Source organism: Pygocentrus nattereri, chromosome 10, assembly GCF_015220715.1.
Source record: "Pygocentrus nattereri isolate fPygNat1 chromosome 10, fPygNat1.pri, whole genome shotgun sequence".
Taxonomy (NCBI): domain Eukaryota; kingdom Metazoa; phylum Chordata; class Actinopteri; order Characiformes; family Serrasalmidae; genus Pygocentrus; species Pygocentrus nattereri.
The window spans coordinates 32,305,022-32,328,862 of record NC_051220.1 but is presented as its reverse complement, the minus strand read 5'-3'; the positions used below and the strand labels follow the sequence as shown (position 1 = coordinate 32,328,862).

General features: G+C 37.8%; 1 protein-coding gene across 1 annotated transcript; it reads right to left on the bottom strand.

The window, feature by feature from the left end:
• Positions 1–1,328: 1,328 nt before the first annotated feature.
• LOC108423506 (intraflagellar transport protein 43 homolog A) lies at positions 1,329–21,548 on the bottom strand. The gene is made up of 9 exons (XM_017690843.2): positions 21,425–21,548; positions 20,052–20,159; positions 14,123–14,193; positions 11,382–11,417; positions 10,880–10,926; positions 6,233–6,305; positions 3,674–3,749; positions 3,366–3,428; positions 1,329–3,031 (listed from the first exon to the last, which is right to left on the bottom strand). Exons 1-9 carry the CDS (start codon positions 21,467–21,469, stop codon positions 2,921–2,923), a joined length of 630 nt encoding a protein of 209 aa, XP_017546332.1. The 5' UTR covers positions 21,470–21,548; the 3' UTR covers positions 1,329–2,920.
• Between the last annotated feature and the right edge of the window lie 2,293 nt (positions 21,549–23,841).

The window sequence follows — 23,841 nt, the reverse complement described above, 5'->3', positions numbered from 1 at the left end:
TTGTAGAGATTTTTTTTTCATGGAAACACTTTTTGAAGTTTTCACCTTATATGTCAAGCCTATTCAAATGTTCTATGAAAAACATCTCAAATCATCTGTTATGGTATTTGAGATTCTGTTTTGTGCACAAATTTACAAACAAATAAATCAAATAACCCATAGTTTTTCATAAATCATTTGAGAAAAGCCGATCAACAGTTTTGGCCATGTGCAGCAGCTGAGTAGTGGAAATGGAGCGAAAGAGAGAGAGAAGCAGTTTTTCAAGAAGCAGAGTGGGAGAGGTCACTTTGAGGAACTGGACACAGGCTCATGCCAAGCACTGCTCCCTCTCCCTCTGTCTCTCTCCCTCCCTGTCGCCTAATCCTCCGGCAGACTGGCCGGTGCTGGGGCCAGTTGTCTGGGGCGGGTCAGTTACCCACTATCACAGGGCTTTAATCTGAGCGGCCTACCCGCACGCCGCCTCCCCTAAACACACTGGCGGCCCGGTGCCAGTGGAGGAGTGGCAGGCACTGCCATCCCTGAGAGAGACAGCTAGAGGTTGTCTGTACATGGATGGGCACTTCACAGCTCGGCAGGGGACGGAGGAAGGGGCATCGCGGCAGCTGCTCAGGGCATATGGGCAGAATTCATTAAAGGTGGCTAAATAAGCCAACGTGGAAAGAAAGAGTGAAACAGACTTAGAGAGAGAGGGATTGGGGACGGAGGGCTGGAAAAAAAAAAAAACAAAAGCAGAATGTGTCTGCTTTTATTATATATTTATTTATTTCACACCTGACATGCAGCTTGGACAGAATTAGAGATGGAGTTAAAGATTTTTCACAATTATGCCCAATTACAGTCTCGGAGCATAAGCTTTCTATTTAAAAACTCATAAAGCTTGACATCACTTTGGCCCAGTGCTGCACTCTGAAACACTGCATACTCAGTGTAGTTAAAACAAACTGATCTCTCTCTCTCTCTCTTCTAAATGTCAATGTCCCTTATTCAATTCAACTCAGTTTTATGTACATGTATGAGATTTCATACAACAGGTGTTGTCACAGAAATTTAAAAAATTATGTGTTTAGATTAAACAGTATTTTTACAGTCATTTAAAATTCACCTAAACCCAATGAATGCAGCTTCAAGAAAAGACACTACAAATTAATACTGTAATTTTTTAACAATAAATATCACAACCAGTAATATTATATATCACAATGAATCTTTGCCAGCTAATTACCGTTATTCTTACAAGTACTACATGCACTTCAAAAATACACTTAGCTATGTGGATGAGATTTACTTAAAAGTGCATATATTTGCGTATTTTAAAATAAAAAAAATCATTCTTGGTATCAGATTGTTTTATTGTTTAATCAAGAAAACACTATGTACTTTTACAATAAAATGCTTTTCAGGTAATTTTGTGCTACATAATCTAGCATAAATGTAGCCAGTTATACCCTTCAAAATAGGGTTAGCACTGAACATGGAAAATCTCTTCAATACAGGTAGTCTAGAAACTGAGATCATTTGTTCTGAATGTAAAGACAACCTGATTTTCAGAAAAACTAATGATGGTACTTCAAAAAAGCATTACACTGCCCCATCTAACTGCAGGTCTCAGAAAACATGTAGCATTAGAGGGAATGCTGTCATTATTACAAAAGAAATTGACATATTTTGGATATTCTAGTAGGTTCTACAGGAAACAAGCTTTTTTTAAGCGATGAATGACAAGCATGGGTGGAACTAAATCATTATTAAAGTTAACTAAAGTAGCTGAAATACACAAATAAACAAACATCATAACAAAAATAAGCAAACAATAACCTAACAAAAAAAATCAGTTTTGACACGTTTATAATTACAGTACAAGAGAAGAGAGAAGGGAGGGCAAATCCTTAACATTAAGTTAAGGAAAATAAAATGATTTTATTCCAAGTAATTGAGTATTTCTATTGCTCCATCCATCATGAACTTTGAACACAGTATAAAGAACAGGTACCCTATTCAAATGACGTACAAAAATAAAAATCCAATAAGTAAATAAATAATTTTTTTTTTAAACAGATACAATATAAAAGTAATGATTGACTAATGGACCAACTGGTCATTTCTAACTGTAGTGTCTTGCCTTAATGACACAAGATAGTGGGCTTTGTTATTTTAGGACTACCTATTTTGCCTTTGGGTCCATTTGAGAATTCAGGCACGGCTGGCTGGCCACTGAATTCACAAATGTGAAACATTACAATAATGTGTAAAAATGTCATTATTTAAGTCTTGTGTTAAAAAGAAGCACTAACTTTTTAGATTTTCTTTTGTTTTGTTAGTCTCCATGAATAAACTGTGATTCTAAAAGAAATTAAACATCATCTAATCACTTAACCTTTCATAATTAGAGTGTGATTTTTAGGCCTAATACAAACATTTAATTATGTTAATCCCAATGATGTCAATAGGATCCTAGCTCAATGTGGTTGAGATAATTGTGCAGAAAAAGGAAGCTTTGGAGAAGAGCAGAGAGATAGAGTCGATGGTGCAGTCAATAATGATAAGGTTGTGTTGCTCTGATGGGTAAAGTTCATTTTAAACCAATCAACTTAAACCAATCAGCTTACCTGCTCATTAACCTTGGACTTGATCTCACAAATTCTCTTTAGACAGTATGAATGACACGAAAGGCCTTGTGGTGACTGTGAAAGTTTAGGAAGAAAGTAGTTCAGGGTTTCTGCCTTTTAATGAGAAGGTTGTATCAAAGTTTCAAGACATGCCACAAAAAGGACAATTCATCAAGTAGAAAATTCAATATGAACAATAATAAGAAGAATCCAAATATACAGGTGTAACACAGGCATGCACACAGCTGGGCACGAGAAGAAGCTCACTAGAGTGTAACGAACGACACTGGCCTTTCACTGAAAGTCATCTATCCTCAGGCCACAGGAAGAGGAGACTGCTCTTCTCTCTCTCCTTGATCCCATTCCGTCTGCAGCTCGGACGACACCTCCGTAAATAGATGATCCCAGTCCCAGCCAACATCCTCCTGCAGACAGAGCAAGAGAGGTAAAGAGAAAGCCAGGAGTAATGGTGATGAAATGAATAGGGAAGAATAAGATAAAGAGACAGCAAGGACAAGAGTACAAGAAAGACAAGAAAGGGGGCAGGAGCAAAAAGAACAGATGATCGAAGCACTCGTAAAACAAGACGCAAAATAGAGACAAAAGCAGAGAAAGTGTGAGAGATGGAGAGCTGTAGTGAAGACTTCATAAATCTTACAGTCCTCAGAGACACAGCATTGGCCCCTTTGGTGGCCCAGAAGCAGCTGGTCAGTACTGGAGATAGACTGACCCCGCTGCTACCTCTAAAGCTCCACTCACCTCTCTCACCTCCTGTTCTGGAGCTAAAACCTTGGTGAGAAGCTTCAGGTCAATTTCACCATCCTGAACAAAAACACAAGCCATGCATTATACAAACGATACCCTTACGCTTAGTGACAGCTTTTAGGCCTGCAAGTAGTGGGGAATAAACATGGGTCCTACGCTACTTCAACCAATGTTTCAGTCATAATGCTGCTTCTACAAGTAAGCATGGAATGTATGGATTTATATTATAACTAATGACCTCAGCTGCACTAATAAAAAGCATTGAATGAGTGTGAGCAGCTGACTGGGTCCTCTTGTCTTACCAGAGTTTGGAATGCAGAGTACTTCATAAGATCATTATCCAGGTCCCTGTAGGTCATCACTCTGTTCACCTGGATGCTGAAAGAAAGCAGTTCACATAAAAATAAACAATAAAGGAAAATAATTTCAAGCATTTCAGTTAACCATTCATGACTCGCCAGAAGCTTAACGAATCACAAGCAAGAAACAAAAAATGCTGACACAAAGCCTAGACAGTTTCCAAAATTTCAGCACTAATAATCATACTAGTACAAATAACTAAATCTGGGATTATGAACAAATCATAGCTGCAATATAATGTCTGCACTATGCAACAAATTGCATATCGATGAATAGCCTGAAAAGTATGTCCAAAAACAAATACACCATGAACAATGACTTGATTATGAAGTGCTGGAGCAGACGGAAACAAACGCCAAGTAGAAGTCAGACTCTAAATTGAAAGCCAGCTGCTTATCTGCAATTTGTGAATTAAAATGAGGGGGAGTCTGTAAAAGTAGCCAAGGCCTAGTAGTGCATGCCAGTCCTACTTAAGCCACATTACACGCTACATTGCCCCTGCGATGAGTTCAGTGTGGATATTATCTCCCACACGGCACACAGAGGGAGCCAAAGGGGACAGGGCACCCACATTAACAACCTGGGCCACTAAGATGGACCCCCAACACATGCGACATGGGGCTAACTGCTTCACTTAATCATCACAACTCTTGTTAACATTAGCAACATGCTAGCTTCAGTAAAAGGATGAACTCAGAGTCTCAAATATCTAGAGATCTTTTTCAGATGAGGGGATCATGATTATTAGATTGACTAGTATTACAGATGAAGTGTAATCGTTCCCTGCTTTCTGCGATCTCTTATCTGTGGTGCTGTAGCTCAAACTACAACATGAACAATTCAAAACAGCTTCACTCACTGTCATGACCTGATTGTTTGCATTTTAAAGGCAATTTTTAATATCTTTTTTGTTTTTCAACCTTCTGTGAAGCACTAAAAGGTGCTAGGCAAGTAATGCCTATTATGAAATATAAAGCTGTTTAGATCTTGTCATTTTTTTTCCCTTGCAAAAACTGAAAGGACTAATAATGATAGTTAACTTTATTTATTTTGCACCATTCATACCTTTAAAAGGTTTTTTGAAGTGCTTTTACAGAGCAATGTAATGAAAGTAAAAAAGTTATGAAGTAAAAAAATAAAATATTACAACATGCATCAAAGAAAAGCAGTGACAGAAAAAGAAAGGTAGAGCCAGTAAAAGTACAAAAATAATAAAAAGCTAGTGAAATGCTAAAGAAATATGCTTTTAGCTGTTTTTTTTAAAAAAAATATAAATCAGCGTTAGGTGAAGCCTGATGAATGTTTATTGGTAATGAGTTCCAGATCTTTGGTGCTTAAAAACAAAAGGCTGCTTCACTTCTCTTTTTAAGTATCATACATAGAATATTAAGAATTCCAGCATTTTTCATGCATTCAAAGATGTATGAAGGTGCTATTCCAATAAAACTGGTCTGATATGATCGTGCTTTCTAGTACATGTTAGTATTCAAATTGCTGCTGCATTTTCTTGTAGTTCGTAGTTAGTTTCAGGATGTCCTGTAAGCAATGCATTAATAACAGTCAGAGAAAAAAGAAAAGCGTGGATCAATTTCTTGGCATCCAATAATTGGAGGTAGGGTTTCACTGGTACTATATTCCTTAAATGATATAATGCAGTTTTAGCTATTTATTGTGATGTTTATTATTCAAATGTTTTGTTTAATGTGTAATGCCGATACTAATATTTAAATTATTTGAGGTTTGTTTTGTTCTTGTTGTCTTGTTCTAAATTAAACTAGCTGTTAATGCGTAGTTTAAAGGTTGAATCAGTGTCCAGAATTATCACAAGATATTTACAAAAGTTCTACCTTGACAGTATCCCCTTTTTGTGAGCACTCAACTGCTCTCAAACCTTATGCAACTGTTTCACTAACAGTGAAGAACAAATATAAATTTACATATAAAAATTTTAAACAATGCACACTTTCCCCAAACTTTTCATAGCCAGTGTACATAATTTTAAATCTGAGAAACAGCCTAAAGTCATTAATAGTATCAAAGGCAGAATCAAAAACAAATATGTAGAGTGAGCTAAACTACAACTGCATACAAAGGTTTAGGCACCCTGGTCAAATTACGTTTTGTTGATTTTCTAACAGAAAAAGTACATAGTTCCTAATTTTCCAATGCACAATTACTGTTTATTTTCTGAATTTCACATAGTGGAAAATGTTAGGCTATGCAGAAGACATGGTACATTTTATATTGTATGTTTTTGTATGGTTTTCCTGTACATTATACTCAGCAAATAAATGTAAATCGTGAACTACAATTTTTATTAAGAACACCATATTTAAGGATGTTCTCTGCAGACGATGTATTAACTTTTAAAAAAATCAACAAAATATGGAACACCAGGGGTGTTCAAACCTTTTCATACAACTGTATGCTGGGCATGGTAGCCCATTTCAGCAATATTTTTGCCATATCAGAACAAACTGGAAGTCAAAGGTGTTGTATACCTTGGAGGTGCAGCCACTTGCATAGTGAGGTCTTCTTCTTGCACCTCGTCCAGATCAGGAATCACAGGAATGTCTAAAAACAATGTAGAGAGCAACAAAAACACACACTCATTCTGTTGATAATAATTTAAATTACATTTTGGTTAGAGATTTGAATATAAGCACTGGACATCATGTTTGTAACATCCCTGAAATGTAAAAGCAGTTGGCACAGATGACAGTTTGAGTGGGAGAAAAGGGAAAAGGAGGGATGAAGAATTATAAGCATCCTTTTTAACTGACCACAAACACTCAAAACTTTCCAAAAAAAATAAAAAAATACTGAAGCTTTGGGAACATGCAAGGCCATATGCTGCTTGCTACTTCTGGGTGTTAGTGAAAGCTGCAACATATCTCACATCCCTCGAATCAGAAGGCTTCACAGATGCCGTCTGTCTCCTCTGTTAATTTTTGTTTACATTGTGTGTGAATTGGTGCTTGATTCCCACCCTCCCTCTCTTGCTCCTTCTCATCATCATCTCTCTCTCTCGCTCTCTTCTATCCTCTTCCGTGCTGCCCCCTGTCACAGTGACCAGGCGGCCATGAATATTCAGTGAGTGAGGCGGCATCTCTTCCTGCTGCGAGGCAGGGCTCTGGCCAGGGGCTCCCCGGAAAGCACACCCCCCAACCCCTGTGCACCCCCCACCACCCACACACCCCACCTTACCCCCCACTTCCCAAGCATTTGGGCCTTGTCAGCAGAGGCTACCCTAAGGACCCTTCGGGCTGGAAAGGCGACCTCCGTGTCCATTCGGGCTGGGCCGGGCTCCAGGCGTGCAGGCCCATCTGTGTGGGGTCGGAAGTCACGGCGCGCCCTGGCAGGAGCCACAGTGCCATGAGCCGCCTGCCCGCCGCTCAAAACAGTGGGAACCCACTTTAATTGGCAAAACTCAACAGGACAGAGCATGGCGTCACTCCCAAAGAAGGACGGGGCGAACTTTCACAGCCGCCCCCCTCTTTTTTTGGATCGACTTTTGTTGGAGTGAGTGTATGTTGGTGAGTGTGTTTGGAGTCAGTCATATAAACAACAGCGGCAGAGCATACAGTACAGTTAAGATATTAACTGCTGTCGGAATCACTGCTGTCGGAACAAAAACTCGCATTTTGACATAATTTGAAGATGTCTGCTGGCTTTTACATTGTGTGTAAATTTCATGATGAAGGGACCAAAAGAAAAATTCAGATTCCTTTGACTTACCTTACCTTTACCTTTTTTCTTCTCCTGTAAAGTTACCATTTTGGAGATACAAGGTTTTGGTATGACAGCAGCGATAAATAATGCAAATTCAATGTTACATATTTTTTGGGATATTTCACCCTCACAGGGGCATAATATTATTAAAAGATTCATGGAGTTAGAGAAATGTCTGTGAGTAAAAGGTAAGGCTAAAAACACAGCTGAAAATCCATGACCTTCAGCCTCTTCAAAACACTGCATTAAAATCCAGCACACTTCTGTGACCACCAAATGGGTTCTGGAATACTTTGACAAATCGCTGTTAATAAACATATATGTATATATACTTAACTTAACTTGCCTTTGTGAATGCAGCAACGGTGTTTATATATGCCTCATACAGTTGCACATCTGAAGTTTTTGTTTGTGTTTCACATAATGTTCTAACATTGTTGGAACTGAGGTTTGTGGCTATAATAATTCAGACCTTATGAAAACAAAACACATGCACTAAGCTTTAAAGAAACTGTTTCTAATTAAATCACAGCTCTCTCAGATGAAAAACAACTTTGTACTTTCACCTTCATGACACCACACAAGGGAAAATCAATTAATATTGTGATCACCTGTAATCAACACAAATGTAATCAGTTAGACAGGTATTTCTAAATAACTTAAAAAAGCCAAGACATACTCTAAAATACTCTTTTTTTTCACCATAAGGCTCAGGTCACAGCAACATGCCACACAATTCATGTTAAATTCCATCACCCTGACACTGATAACAAGCCCTCTTATCCCTCCATTGATAACTTCTTGCTTTTCTCTTATTTTTAATTAAGTCTAATTAAAAATGCCAGCCTCGTTTAGTCACTGACAAGATTCATCTGCGTTTCTGATATCCAAATAAATGCGGGCGCGCGCCAAGCGCTGCTTCATATTCATGAGGTCCTGGGTGACACTTTGTCCTCTCATTTCCAAAGCAGTGCGTTCAGCAGAATCTGCCCCCCCCGGACCCCCAATCAAATTTAATGGTCTTAGCGCAATGACATCAAAAAGCCTCTATGTCCAGCTCTTTGCAAATAGATTCCAGGCTTTTTTTTCTCCTCCAACCCTCTACTTGTCTTAGCAAATAATGCACTATCAACACAATTCTATGAGAGTTCAATGTGAAACAGAGAGGGCTACGCTTTGTGTATGTAAACGTCATGACTAAGTAGCAAAAGCAAAACAACATCTTTAAATGATGGTTCCAAAGCAGCCTATTATGAGAGGTCAAGAGGGAAGGAAGAGTCACTGAATACAAACTAACATAAGGAATCCATCAAAAAGCAAGGCTACATTTCATGGCAGTATCACAGCATTTAAGATCTGTTAATGCCCTATCCAAAAAGAAATGGAATACAAAATATGTGATTTTTCAAAGCTCAGTAACCCAAAAGCCAGCCTGTGGAACTCACCGCCTACAAGGTAATCATTGTATGAGTTAGATTGCCTGGGTTAGACCCTAAACCACCAGGGTCTCAGTGACCATTTCATAGCATGTAGGCAGTAGAGTGGTATTTGGGGGATGAGGTTATGTGTTGGACTGCCTTGTTAAATTGACTGTTTCAAAACCATGCGAAAAACTATCACCAGAACTCAAAATGTATGTCAACGCAGGCTGCAACATAGTAAAAAATATTTATATAATAAAATGGCCTGTTAAAAGTACCACACCAGCACACACTTTATTGTAGCCTGTTTCCTTCAGTATTCATACTGGCTCAAACTGGAGCCGGGAGGACCCATATCGGAATCAGCAACATTCAGGGCATGCCAGTTTAAAATCACACAGGTGATGTCTAGGGTTGGAATTTTACCCAACCCTGAATAATGCACTCTTCATAAAAATGCCAGTTTTGCAATTAGGACACCAATCAAGAGATCACTGTTATCAACTGGAACATTTAACTGGTAGTGACTACATAATAAACACTACATATGTTAGTAGTATTTAAAATGGTCCAAAAGGTCTAGACAATTTTTCCAAGTAAATGGCTGTTTCTTTCAAATATCCTTACAGTACTATAAGACCACCCTTCATATATTGCATTTCCAGTCAAAATGACAGGAAGAAAGGATCTTCTCTCAAAGATTAAGTAAAAGTAAATAAAGGTATTGTATATCTGATGGTAACAGTTTTGGTGGTCTACCAGTGTATAGTTGTTAAGAGTTGTTAATATAATTTCATATCTTTTTACTCTACTTGATTTGTTTTAAATATATTTACTTATTTTTTTTTACTTTTCTCAACCTTATGCAGGTGGGTTATTCTATATGTAAAATGAATAACTTGTACTTTATGACCATTTTGACTCAAAATTTAATAAATGCAGGGTGTGTGGTCTCTGAGATGCATGGTGTAGATGCATATGATTTTCAACAGATAACATTACGTCACATAATTTCTTGGTAACATATACTTATTTCATACATCCAACTTTGCCAGCACATCATCTGTGTATGTCCTGGATTGTTTCATTACTTATGTTCATTTCTAATTTAAAGCAATTAAATCAAATGCCAGGGCTGATTAAGCAAAGTATGCATGAACAGCAAAAACAGCTGAGAAAACTGTACATTAAAACCATCAAATGAAATAAATCAATGGTGACCAAATTGAGTGATGTTTTGAGTCTTCAATGTATTTAAACCTACTCTGAATGTATTTAAGATTTGCATACTTTACCACTGTTGCCTTCAGAAAATGTGCAACTAGTGGCTTTGCTCTTCACCTCTCCTCTTTACTCTGGCAATTTCAACCCTTATTTCCCCTGCTGCTTGGTAGAAAAATGGAACAATTATTCCAGGCTGTGCTTTGCTGAAAGTCCTGACATATTTGTGCGGTGGAGCTCAGGGCTCCAGGGTGTGTGGGAGCAGCTTTCTCAGTGGAGAAGCACTCCAGGCTGGGACTAGTGTGGTCCAACACACGCAAGAGAGCTGCCACTAACAAAATTACGAAGTGTGGAGGATATGGATATAACTTCACAACTCAAGTAATACATATTAATAAGGCCTGAATGTTAAAAAGGCACCTGCCACAGAAATCAGAAATATCATGTTTACTTTAAATAAGGTGTAGGTGTCACTCATTACCAGATATACTAGCAATTAATCACTCAAAGCTGTCTTGGTGAAGTCAGATGGTTGATGTACATAAATGAAATTCATAGGTCAATTATAGCCAGTTAGCACATTCAGTATAATCTTGGCCTACTGCACATTTCTGCACCTGCAATCAATTTGGCCACCACCCACTGCTCCTAGTTTTCTGTAATTGAGTATCATGCCCAAGCAGTAAGTGATTGTCAAAGTGGAGACTTCTTCAAATCTGTCTCCACTGAGGCAAGCTGAGCAGCCTCACTAGCAAGGCCATGGGGGGTACTCACCGCTCTCATCATCAGAGCCCTCGGGGGTCTGTGGTCTCAGCCGCCGGCTACACACAAACAAGAAGAGAGATGTCTGTTAAAGTCAATGTGATGTAATTGTTTCTTAAAAAGAACCAAAACAAGTCTTGGAAAAGGCCCGTTGCTCAGGAGTAATATAAACCCATACTAATCTCTCCTGCTGTGAATATATTTTGCATGGTTAACAAGAGCAGGTAAAGAGGTGGAGGAATGCAAAAAGCCAGCCATCTTGGCACCCAACCTCAACTAAAGTGATGAGAACTCCACCATGATGTCTTTTAATCAGGCTAAGTGATTGTTCTTGGAACACCAGGATTAGTTGCAACCAAGGACAATTTCCAGCCAGTGGTAATTTCCTCCTTTTAGCAACAAGCATAAACAAACACGTTCCCATTTGTAATAAAATTTCATTTGATTTAATCAGCAATGTGTTATAATAACAATAGAAATAGGATGAAAACAAAGGGAAAGGCATGGAACTTACTCCTCAACCTCCTCAACACCTTGCCTTCTTCCAGATCTTTGGAGGACAAAACAAAGAAAAGGTTAAAATAATCAAGCATACATTTTATGTGCAATAAATGCTTTTTTTCAGCGCTGTTTTGCTAATGATCAATGCCCTTTGGCTCTAACTGGGGATATATTCTGTGTTTGAAGTAAGCCGCACAAATGTATTATTTCCACTATTCTATAATGTTCCGTGATTAATTATTTATCTTTATTTATTAACTTGATTTCTACTTTATTGATTAATTATTTATTTAAATTGTGTTTTAATAAAAAGTTACTGTTAAGAGAACAATTATTGACACCATAGATGCATAGAAGAATAAAAACAAGCAGTGCTTGACTTTGTCCTCTACTCTTCAAAGCAAGTCAGTGTCAGTAATACGGCTACTGTTAGGGCACAACTTGTTGATTAAGCAGATAAATCAGTGCTGTTCTGATTAATCATGTACAATAAAATTCCAAAGGTTTCTCTTAGAATGCAGTGCCCCCTACTGGGCAAAAAACACGATGCCTTTAATACCAAACTGAAAAACAGCATGTCTGTTGACTTTAACACAAAATTATATTTTGTCTTTAGAAAATCCTTACCACTTTCTCACATGTCATTCTGTAGTAAAAGATTTATTTCTTTTTCTTGTTTAAGTGTCTTGAACAGGTTCTCTAGATATATAGTAAACACAAAAAATGGCTGTTTTTGAGATATTAGATAAATCTATTCTGTAAAAACTGCTGTTTGTCAAACATACTACATGCAAATGAAACATCTTTCACGACAGAATTACCTCTAAAGTTGTACAGGATTAAATGCCACACAGAGACTTTAAGCCATGTTCATTACACTACTGCAGTACATTTACATGAATGTACTTATTTGTGCTGTATGTTTTTTATACTATTGACCAAGTTAAGAAAAACATGGCACATTGAGAAAATAGAAAATCGTTATTTTGTTCCTATGATGAAGTGTGGTATTACAGCAAATATTACTAAACAACAGCTGCATGCTGCTAAAGATCTGCCTTCGTAATTTTGCTCTATACTGGATGGTAAGGCAGCAGTAGCTCACCTTGCTGCCCTTCGAGTGTGTCCTGTCCTGCCGGTGCCACATTTAAGACACATTACGGGCCCCTTGATTAAGACTCATGTACGGTAAAGCGATAGACATGGTAAAACTGTCTGGAAAAAGTTGTTAGGGATAAAATATATTGTGACAACCTGGCTTCAAAGGTTCATCAATAAACTGACAGATCAGTTAGTGTCAATTAGGAGTGATAGATCGGCAAATCCTGGGATTTCTGCTGTGGGATTAGCGCGAGCAGGGCGGTGGTGATTGAGCATGAGGGGTGACATTGAGCGGAAAAAAGTCCTTGCCTGCTCTAGAGAGGACCATTAGTTACTTTGTTTCAGAGAGGTGGATCAATGCATTGTGAACCCCTTTAACACCTTGTATCGCAGTCTTTCCCCCCTCTCTCTCTCTCTCTTTCTCTCTCTCTCTCTCTCTCTCTCTCTCTCTACCCCAAACAGAGAAAATCAAGACAGGTTAGGCAGACACACAGAACCGACACCCTGACCTTTCTTGAGACAGATGTATAGAGCTTCTCTCTACTATTTGAACCAGTGACTCAGAAAACCATGCAAATGAATCCAATCGAGTTGGCTTGTTCACTTCAATGTGCCAGTATATGCATCTCCAGCTCTGGAGGAGAGAACCAGCGAAGCAGCAGAGCACAGAATCAACTAGAACAAAAGACTTGTTCATACTGATAAGGCTTGCACTGATATGAGGTGGTGCAGTTTATGCACTAGAGCTTCTTTACAGATGAGTGCTAATATTTTATTGAATTTTTTTTTTATATACTAAGTCACAGTGCATGCTTCTTTGGTCAAAATAAGAGAATTAGTAATTGATGAATTAAACAATTTCATGCTTGCACTTTTTATTTTCCATGAATTTCCTCAGAGAACAGTGCCATCCTGTGGCTTACACTGCCTACTACTTTGCTCTGTGATTCGCTAAGCATAACCATTTTGGTAAATCTCTAACCATCCTTGTAGACTCAATCACTGACCTGAGTTACTGAATATTTTTAACTAACTGAAAAAATATATAGTTCTTTTATATATCCACTCTTTAGTTCCTTGGGCTAAAACCTATCAGAACCACATTTTTTGACATTGCAGTACCTCTTGGATAGTTCCGAAGTCATTGTTGGCTACTTTTTTATTTGCTGGTTAGATCAGATGACTGAAAGTCAGTGAGTCAGCCATTATCTATGTTTAGGCTCATAAGGTTTAGGCAAATAAATGTAAATACAATAACATTGTGAGTACTGTTTAGTTCTTACAATAACTAATACAAGAACAGTAATACATGTCTGATGTAGTACCAAAAATACTGTGTACATTTGCCTTACATATAGAGACACGGCTTAAAAATTAGTAGTATTTTGTTCAGGGGAAATCTAGTTGCTGAAGCCAGCATGTATGCGGTAGAGAAGGGCGGGCGTTTAAATCTCCACACTTGCAGGTTTACAGTGTGTTCTACAAGAAAAACTAAGGTGTAAATGCTAGGTATTACTAATATAGGCTTGCTCCATGATGACAGGCCATTTGTCTTGCATTGTGTTCTTGTGACACATGAAGAATTTGGCATGACATTCGTTTTTTGCAGTCATCCACAGAATACAGAGGTAGAAGCAGTTTGTTTGAACTCACTTGGCAGAACCCGATCCAGTGGTCTCCTCAGCCCAACCTCCCTGTCGGCGAGGTGGCTTTGGTGGGGGTCCCTAACACAAAAGAAGCAGTTAATGTTCAATTCACTGTATTCTAGTACACAAGTTCTACCTGAAATTGTCACATAAAACTGATATTCAAAGTGGCACTTTTTAACAATATAATAATTACCTGCATGATATTCAATTTCCATGCCAGATATAATGTAGTTTTATGCCATTTCATGTTTAAAAATGAATTGGCATTAATTCACCCAGGTCAGAGCTGCTGAATCCTGATCCCAGAGATCTATGATGAGCCACGTTTAGATGCATCAGTTATCTAAGACAGATGTGGACCTACATTAGCTGCATAAGGCATTCTAGACAACAACTGCAGCTACTGCGTATATGGCAACATATAACCAGTAGAGGGCACTGCCCTATGACTCCCTTTTAAAGTCCTCTAAAGCCCCATGGTTAATGTACAGCAAACAGACTAGGACTTCTGCTTTGTTCACTGACTGCAGCTTTTAGACCAGCAGCTGCAGACCAGTCATGAACTACTGACTAATCTGACTAATATTTCTACAATGATCAACATTAAATGACCACAAGGAACAATAAAGTAATTATTTATATACATTTACCATGCTCTCTGTTATTCTATCATGTTCAGAAACAGTCCTGAACATTCCCGATTCAATGTAATTATATGTTTTTAGATCATGTTGTCACATCATGCAGGATGGTGCATTCAGTCTGCAAATGTTGTTTATAACACAAGCTAAACTTTGTTGTTTGACATTTCCACATCATTTAGATAACACATTTTGAAAGCTTATTTAAACAGTATGAGTTCCAGAGTCATATTATAATAATGACTGAGTCCAAAGGAAAGGTTCATCCCCCTCTAGAATTTCTTACCTACAGCATATACAACTGACACGGACCAAGTCCTTCGCTGCTGCAAGTCTGAACATGCTGACTGTTTGTGTTAAAGGAGTGATATAGATTTACAGTGAAAATTCTGAGCTGTATAGACACAGACTAAAAACAGATGTGGATCAAATATATACAGACAGATCAGAACAAAATGTAGACTGTTTTTCTTCATTACGTATAGGGGAATTACACCATTAAAAACTGCATAATTAAATCATTAAGATGCGCACAAAGTTATTCAGAGTGGTTTCATGATGAAATGCATTATTCTACACTCTTAAAAAAGAAATTCAAATATTCTTTACTAAAGCCAGAGGTTCTATTTGAGTTCCATATAGAACCATTTCATGCTTAAATGATTCTTTGTATGGTGAAATGGCTCTTCAGATTGATGGGGAAAGTGTTGTGTATGGTTATACACCAATCAGGCATAACATTATGACCACCTCCTTGTTTCTACACTCATTGTCCTTTTTATCAACTCCACTTACTATATAGGAGCACTTTGTAGTTCTACAATTACAGACTATAGTCCACCTGTTTCTCTGCATACTTTGTTAGCTCTCTTTTACCCTGTTCCTCAGTGGTCAGGCCCCCATAGACCCTCCAAAGCAGGTACTATTTGGGCGGTGGATCATTCTCAGCACTGCAGTAACACCGACGTGGTGGCGGTGTGTTAGTGTGTGTTGCGCTCGTCTGAGTGGATCAGACACAGCAGTGCTGCTGGAGTTTTTAAACACCGAAATGTCACTGCTGGACTGAGAATAGTCCACCAAGCAAAAATATCCAGCCAACAGTGTCCTGTGGGCTGTGACCTATGGGCAGTCTACAAGGTGGACTGACAAGGTAGGAGTGTCTAATATAGTGGACATTGGAGTGTTTAAAAACTCCAGAAGCATTGCTGTGTCTGATACACTTGTACCAGCACAAGACACATCAACATACCACCACCACCTCAGTGTTACTGCTGTGCTGAGAATGATCCACCACCCAAAAGGTTCGTGGGGGTCCTGACCACTGAAGAACAGGGTAAAGGGGGGCTAACAAAGTATGCAAAAAAACAGATCGACTACAGTAATTGTAGAACTACAAGGCGCACCTATAAAGTAAATGGTGCTGATAAAATAGACAATGAGCGTAGAAACAAGGATGTGGTTATAATGTTATGCCTGATCGTTGTATATAGAACCTTTTTGAAAATGGTTCTACATAGCACCAAAAGGGTTCTTCTATCATTGCAAGCTTGACATTTTCCAAAAGGTTCTATATAGAACTATATATAATACATTCTCCATCAAAAACCTGAAGAACAATTTTACCATGCAAAGAACCATTTAACCATGGAAAGATTCTATATGGAACCATTTCCTTTACTATGGAACCCTTAAAGGACCATTTTTTTTAAGTGTGTAGAGAAACGTACCATGTCTGAATTGTTCACACCGTTGACTCTGAAAGCTTCCTCACAGAAAATGATTACATAAAAAGGTAAATATGTTGCCTGATACCGGGACATTGTTTTTCGATAGCCCTGTAATACAATTTTGGCCTAAAATGAATAACTGAATCACCATGAATCCATTCATGGTGGAGAGGCACATGCAAAATGATCTAAGGCAAATTAGTATCCAAAATAAACTTTTTTTCTAGGTTTAACACTATATTACCATTATCAACTTTTCACTTACATAAAAACTCAGAAGATGTATGTTCATTGGTGGTGTTGGATAGCAAATGAAATATTCCTATCACCACCACTGTCAGTAAATTTCTCTACATTGAATCATTTCACATCAAACCACTCTGAATGACTGTTTACATCTCAACCCTAGTATTATGTACTCATGTTGAAAATCAGAGGAATTTCCCATTAAGTCTCTAATGTACCTACGTTATAAAACGTTGAAGACACTGGGAAAACCAGTAATATTTCTTATTGTTAATTACAGTGACAAATGATTCTAAATTTGGAAAAAATTGCAAAGATCCTCTTTGAGTTATGAAGATCCCATTGAGCCTAGATTTTAAATGTAATCATCTCATAAGTAATCCAACTGTGTAAGATTTCACTTTCACTGCAGAAATATAAAAAAACATACTCCTTATCAGCTATACAGATGTTTTTGTCAAAACGTAATATATTTTAGTATTATTTCAGTTTCAGCATTTTCAAGATAATGAACTGTGCACTGTGGAATGACCACATATGGCACTATTCTGATGTAAGCTCCCATTCATCATATGCATTACAGCATGGTGAGAACCACAGTTCACACCATAAAAGTCACCTCTGCTCATTTTCTTACCACTTGCTAATTTTCTGATATACGGAAAAAAGATTAAGGCTACAGTAAGAAAGTGATTTATCAAAACAAGACATTGTAGAATGAATATTACATCAACATAATTTTGATGAAATATTACTCTGACTATGGTGTTTCACTATAAAGATGTCTTCTGTGAGACAGCCTCAAACAGGCAGAAGCACAATACGCACCAGTACAAATAACTGTATTTTGTCAATGTAAGTACAATTAAATCAATGAGCTCATCAGATTAACATAGTTCAAGCAAATACTTGATCTATAAAATTATAAGGTTTTTAAAAAATGTTTACCCTTTTACTCATGGTATAGAGAAAGCTTAAAAAACTAACTGAAGTTTATTGCTCAATTTCTGCTATTGTTTAGCTTTCAAACAGCCACAGACCTAAAAGAGCCATATAATTAGGTTACCTAACCCCCCTTAATTAGCATAGGGTTGCATGACTAACATAATTAGAAACTTTTTTACATGCATCTGATGGGTTTCACTGGCAGCGGACCTGCTGCTGTCTGATAGTTTGGAGGGTGCTGGAGCATGAGCAGCATAAAGAACAGCAGAGTGTGGGAACTGCACAGAGGCCTAGAGGGCTGCTATGGCATGACCCAAAATAGCTCCAGGAAAAAAATAGCCTTTCCTCTCTCATTCTCATTCTTAGATTCTGAAAATAGCCAAGAAAATAGTCAATTGGGTTAAGATGAAGTACGTCAAACAAAAAAAAATAAGAGGACTAACTTCTGAATGATGGAACAGCGCTCAAAGGGAGGGAGGGCAGGCGGACAACCAATTGGTTTGAAAAATGCACAGCATTTCTCATTACCAAATTGGGTCTGCAAATGACACTGAACCCTCAAGGAATTTCTTTACTTCCAACATGAAAGAACAAAAAAAAATCTCCCATTACTGAGGTCCTTCAACACAGCTGTTTGTGAAGTTGGATGTCCACATGTAGACTTAGAAAATGGGGAACAGAACAAAAAAATGCACTTGGGTTGTCCTACTAACATGTGAGGATAAAGATGAACAGGTAATTTCATGGGATATGTGAGAAAACAGATTGTGGAAAGAATGAGACAGGATGAATTAAGGCCACCAATATGCTTATCAGGGTGCCTCAGTTAGACTGTCCTAGATAAATACCCTGCAGTTAGCTTAATTACACAGAGCATAACAGATTTTATTTATTTCTAGCCTCCAAATATTTAATTTTTCCTCCAGTTATGAACAGAAATGTCTGCTATGAGAAAAACTTCTCCAGCATCCAATACTTTTGAATCCACATACAGTATCTACTGGCAGTAACTCAGTGGTTTAGGTTTAGAGTTCTTACATTAACGGTTGCAATATTTAGCAAAAAGTTACTTCAGCCACTCTAATGTGGAGCTACTGTTTCTATTGATTCTTAAAGTAGCATGTTCCTATGACTATATAAATTATTAGACCTATTCTAATTACCACTATCAATTAAGCATGAAAAAAACACACACATGTTCCAGTTAAATTTAATTACACTTTCCAATAAGACACACCCAAGTGGTCTAAAACACCTGAAATAAAACATGTTGAAGGAAAACATCATTACTTACACTCTCTTTAAAACTGCACTTAAAAGGTTGTTTTATAATGTGGGTGGTATTCTTAGATGTGAACTTAGCCCTACTATTGTCTGTCCCACCAAATCCAGCCATTCTTGGCTTCACTGAACATTAAAAATGTGACCTATTTAATGCAGAATGTATTTTTAGAACAGAGCACAATTTAAAACTGACTATCTATAAACTGGTCCAGTCATATAACATTCCAAAAAATGTATTACATGTAGCTTGGAGGTTGCAGAGAGCGCGAGAATTCTGTTTTTTCATCAGGAAACTTCAGCTAATTTAAGAAGTTTACTGGGGAAAAAAAGAAAAAATAACATTGCTAGAATTCCTAGTGGAGAAGATTTGATCCGTGTACAGCTCTCAACAATCTTGGGGACAAACCAAGACCTCCATACTGCAGATGCCAATGTGCTGGTGTAAGGCTGCTGTAAAACCTGAACTATGAAGAAGTTAATGCTACTTGATGCACTTATGAATAGCAATAGCCTGTGCAGACTAACTGACAGCAGGCCTACACTGAGTGCTGCAGCATCCTTATTTCTGACATAAACACTAATAATTAATACTAACTAATAATTCTGCCAATTATGTTTGCATTTACCCGCAACCCTGACAGAGAAGCGCCTTGGAAAATGGATGGATGGATGGACGTTTGCATTTGCAAATTCATCTCTTTAGTAATCATAAAGTAAACTAAAAAATGTGTAGCCACACTGCAAAAAAAATTATGTAGCCCAAAGCACACAGTAACTTTATACCAAGTGACTTTTAAGAGCCATTGTTTTTTGCATCATTAAGATATACATTTGATTGAGCTTTTTTTTATTATTATCTAATTAACTAATAACACAAGGTATAAGATTACAGAGCAATATTCACAACTAAAGCACTCCAAACAAAGCCACGTGTTTACTACTGTACCGTATCGTCCTCCTCCTTTGGTTCATGCAAAGGAATTCAGTCAGATGCAGACACACCAGCATGATTAGGCTTTTCAATGCTCAATGTCATGAAGATGAATTTGAAATGGAAGCTCTGATTAGGTAAATTCAGGACTCAGGTTACCTCTCCAGTCGTGGAGGTCCCGGAGGAGGAAGCTTTGCGGCCAGGCCGCGACTCTTCTGTGCCCATCATGTCGGCTGTCTGGCGAGCTCTTCTGCCAGATTTAGCAGCCTGAAGATAAAGATAGCCAGACTTTTGAATAAAATTAATCCATTAATGCCCACATCTAAATATTCATATCATTTCATGTATTTTCTAAGCTTGCCCGAGTACAAATCTGAGAAAAAATTTTAATTTTCCTAAATATAGGGAAAACTGTTAAACCATGTCTGAAACACTTTTATTACTTAATGTATTATGTTAAATACAGTCTTTTGATCACTTTTTGGGACTACTGACACTGAAATAATACAAAATCCAAATTTGAATTTGAATAAAAGTATGAAAATTAAGTGTAACAAAAAAGTCTAACTGGTACTGTTAGATGTTCATCCAAGGTATAACCACTAGACTAGAGGTGCACTGTCCTGACCCTCTGGGGTATCTGAGTATTAATTAGAGACAGGTGTGCTGGACATGAACATTCCAGGGCGGTAGCTAGATGTCCAGGACCAGAACTGGGTGTCCCTGCTTTAAACTAATCGAAACAACTTCTGTGGCACTTTCCTTGTCATATTTAATGTTATTAAAATAAGCGTGGTTTAAACAAGTATTCTACTCTGTAAAAAAGAAAGAAAACGATAAATAAGTGTTGAGAATCACTGTCACTCGGGCTTTCTTTTGGTGACGGTTTACTGTTGCTAGGGCAACCGTTTGCTGTTGCTAGGGCAACTGACGCTTCTGTTCAAAACTGGCGACGGTAATCAATAAAGAGCTAGATACGCAAAAGCAAGCAAGTTCATCGTTCACATTTAGCTGGCTAGCTAGCTATTGTCACAATTTTGAGCTGGCTAGCTAGCTACTGTCACAATTTTGAGCTAGTTCGCTAGCCTAGTTAGCAGAGATTAAGTCAGTGAGCTGATTATTAACGGCACGTTTCAATATTTTCAATAAACATCATACATCTTACTGAACAACGAGGCTAAAGTTGGCTTCCTGTTCGATAGCTTCTTGTTCGAATTTCTCCGTTCCACCTTAAATGGTGCAGCAGTTATATTCTGGCGCCTTATACAGAACCTGACTTCAGCTTCGTCTGTACAGAAATGATACCGTTGAAGGGTTTAGCCGCCCGTGAATCTAAACGAAAATAGTGTAATCTTCTCCTCAGTTTTGGGCTAAAGTCGGTGACTGCTGTGTTTCACAGTGAAATGAGCCGCTACAGAAGCGGTGTGCTAACAACAGCAGCCTGTGGTATGAAAACACGAAAACAAAGTCATTAAACGTCCCATTTGCATGCATGCAGTCACTCTGCGACGTTTAAGGTGACTATAACCTACATTTTTCGGGAATCCGTTGTCTCCCAGCTGCAACGACTCGTCCATTCCTATTTGTTTGTTTGTAAGAAACTTCCAGCGAAGCTTCCCGTTATTCCGCAGTCTTTACTTCCTGGAGACTAGCAATCGTCACGCAGCAACCGTCGCCATGGTGATGAAAATGGCGCGCTAAATTGGATTGAGATTACAATGGAATTACATGGATATATCCAGTGTATATATACAGTACTGTGCAAAATACTCAGGTGATTCCCGAACTAAATATGGGGAGGATGGGTTTTCATTTGCTGTATAAGTCTCTGAAATGTGTGTAAAACAAGAAAGCCCAAAGACTGTTAACTTTAGCTGACCAAATTTTGTTGATTGACGAAGACCCTCGTTAAGATGCCTTTTTAAATTATTTAATTAATGTATTTATTAACTCATTCATTCGTTCATTTACTTGTTTGTTTCCCTCTTAATTGTTCTTTTACTGGTCTTTGAGTGTTCTGTTTGCAATTCTGCCTTGTGTGTCTGTACACTAGGCTTTAAGCTTTGTTGTGGCACTTATACTTACCATTGTATTTATTCAAGAAGTTATGCCCTTCTAACGTTAGTTATCTTTTGTGATTGTTCAGCCTGTATGTAGGCTCACTACAGTTGTTCTGTAAATAGCCAGGTCTTTCCACATCGTTTTAGTAGACAGGTTTCAAGCATTAAGGAGGACCAATGTAGATAATGCTCAGTCCAATGGCATTATCACACAAACCTATAGGCAACATAAGCAATGCTAATATCTCCAAGTTTTTCAACTTGTGTTGGTTAAGACAATTGTATCCTAGTGTCCAAAAATTCCATCACTTTTCTAGTATATAAAATGTGGCAAAAAGCAGCTTTTTGTTTGAATGTGTGTTTTTAGACTATAATATGCATCACATGCATATTTTCCCCTGCTTCAGTCACACTGTTAGACTGCCTTCCACTGCAAAAAAAGGACAACTGTGCTTGTCAGGAATAGTTATCCTAGCTAATAATTAGGGCTTGGAAATGATAAATTATGAACTGATCATTGCTTTCAAAGAAAATATCATGAGCAATGACATTACATTAAACATGATTAGCCATGAAACATCTATCCAGAAAACTGTGCTACAGATCCACCACACGTGTAAAGGCATTTCATGCCTCTGGGGTCCACATCCTTGTGGTAAAACTATTCAATGAGACCTAATTTAGGTTCATGGCATCCAATGGAAGTACAGAGTTTATTTTTGTTAGTCAATGGATAGTTGGTTGAGTGCCAGCAATCTGGGGTCTTTTATTGTTTACTAGAATATTGCCAGTGGATGTTGATTTAAGGGCCTTGGGCCTCACCATATATAGAAATGTTGATTTGCAGCCTCCTACACCAGTTATGGTGCCAGATAGAACATTAACATTATCATTATCACATATGATGAGTGAACAACTGACTGCTGTACAGGTATCGGGGGAGAAAGACAGTATGAAAGATTGAAATATCAGCTTTGTCTCTGTCAGTTAATGGATGAATAAATCAAATGAGTGAACAAGTGGTGGACAGACATCATGTGTAGACCTACATTCATGGGAACACTATAATCTGCATGTGTTAAAAAACTATCATTTTATCATTTTAACTTAGCATCTCATAATAATCACTATCTCATAATTATGATGTAGTATCTCATGGTGAGAATTGATCTTATAAAAATGACTTAATGTTTCATAATAATGCCCTAATATCTCATAATTACAACATAATTATGACTATGTCATAATTGTGACTTTCAATTTCAAAATGGAAAAAACAACTTACTCTCTCACAATTATTAATTAGCATATCATTATTGTGACTTTTACAGAATTATGACTTAGTATCTTATAATTGTGACTTACCTTCTCATAATTATGACTTTCACACAAGAAAGTTTTCTCTTTATCATGAAATAGTAAATAATTATTATGGGACATTAAATCATAATTTTGAGAAATAATAATAACTTTCTCAGGTTGTTATGAGTCATAATAATAATGAGACAGAATCTCATTATTGTGTGATAGCAAGTCATAAGGGCTTCAAGACGGCTCTGTATGTTAGAAGTGGAGAATACGTTTTGTTTGCATGTTCGTTTAAAGGTCCACTAGGGGGCGCGCATGCATGTAAAAACGCGGTGGCGTGTGTGCATGTATGTGTATGTGTGTGCGTGACTGAGAGAGAGAGAGAGAGAGAGAGAGAGAGAGAGAGAGAGAGAGTTTCTTCTTTACGCGTGGCGTGGACACAGTTCTTTTAACCGATTTCTAGTCACCTCTTTTTGTTCTTAACTAAACCGCTAAAATAATAAGAGTTTTGCTGCCTTTCATCCAGCCTGTGGGTAAGTAGTTGCCTTTCTTTTGCTCCTCCTCCGTCCCGGGACGTCACG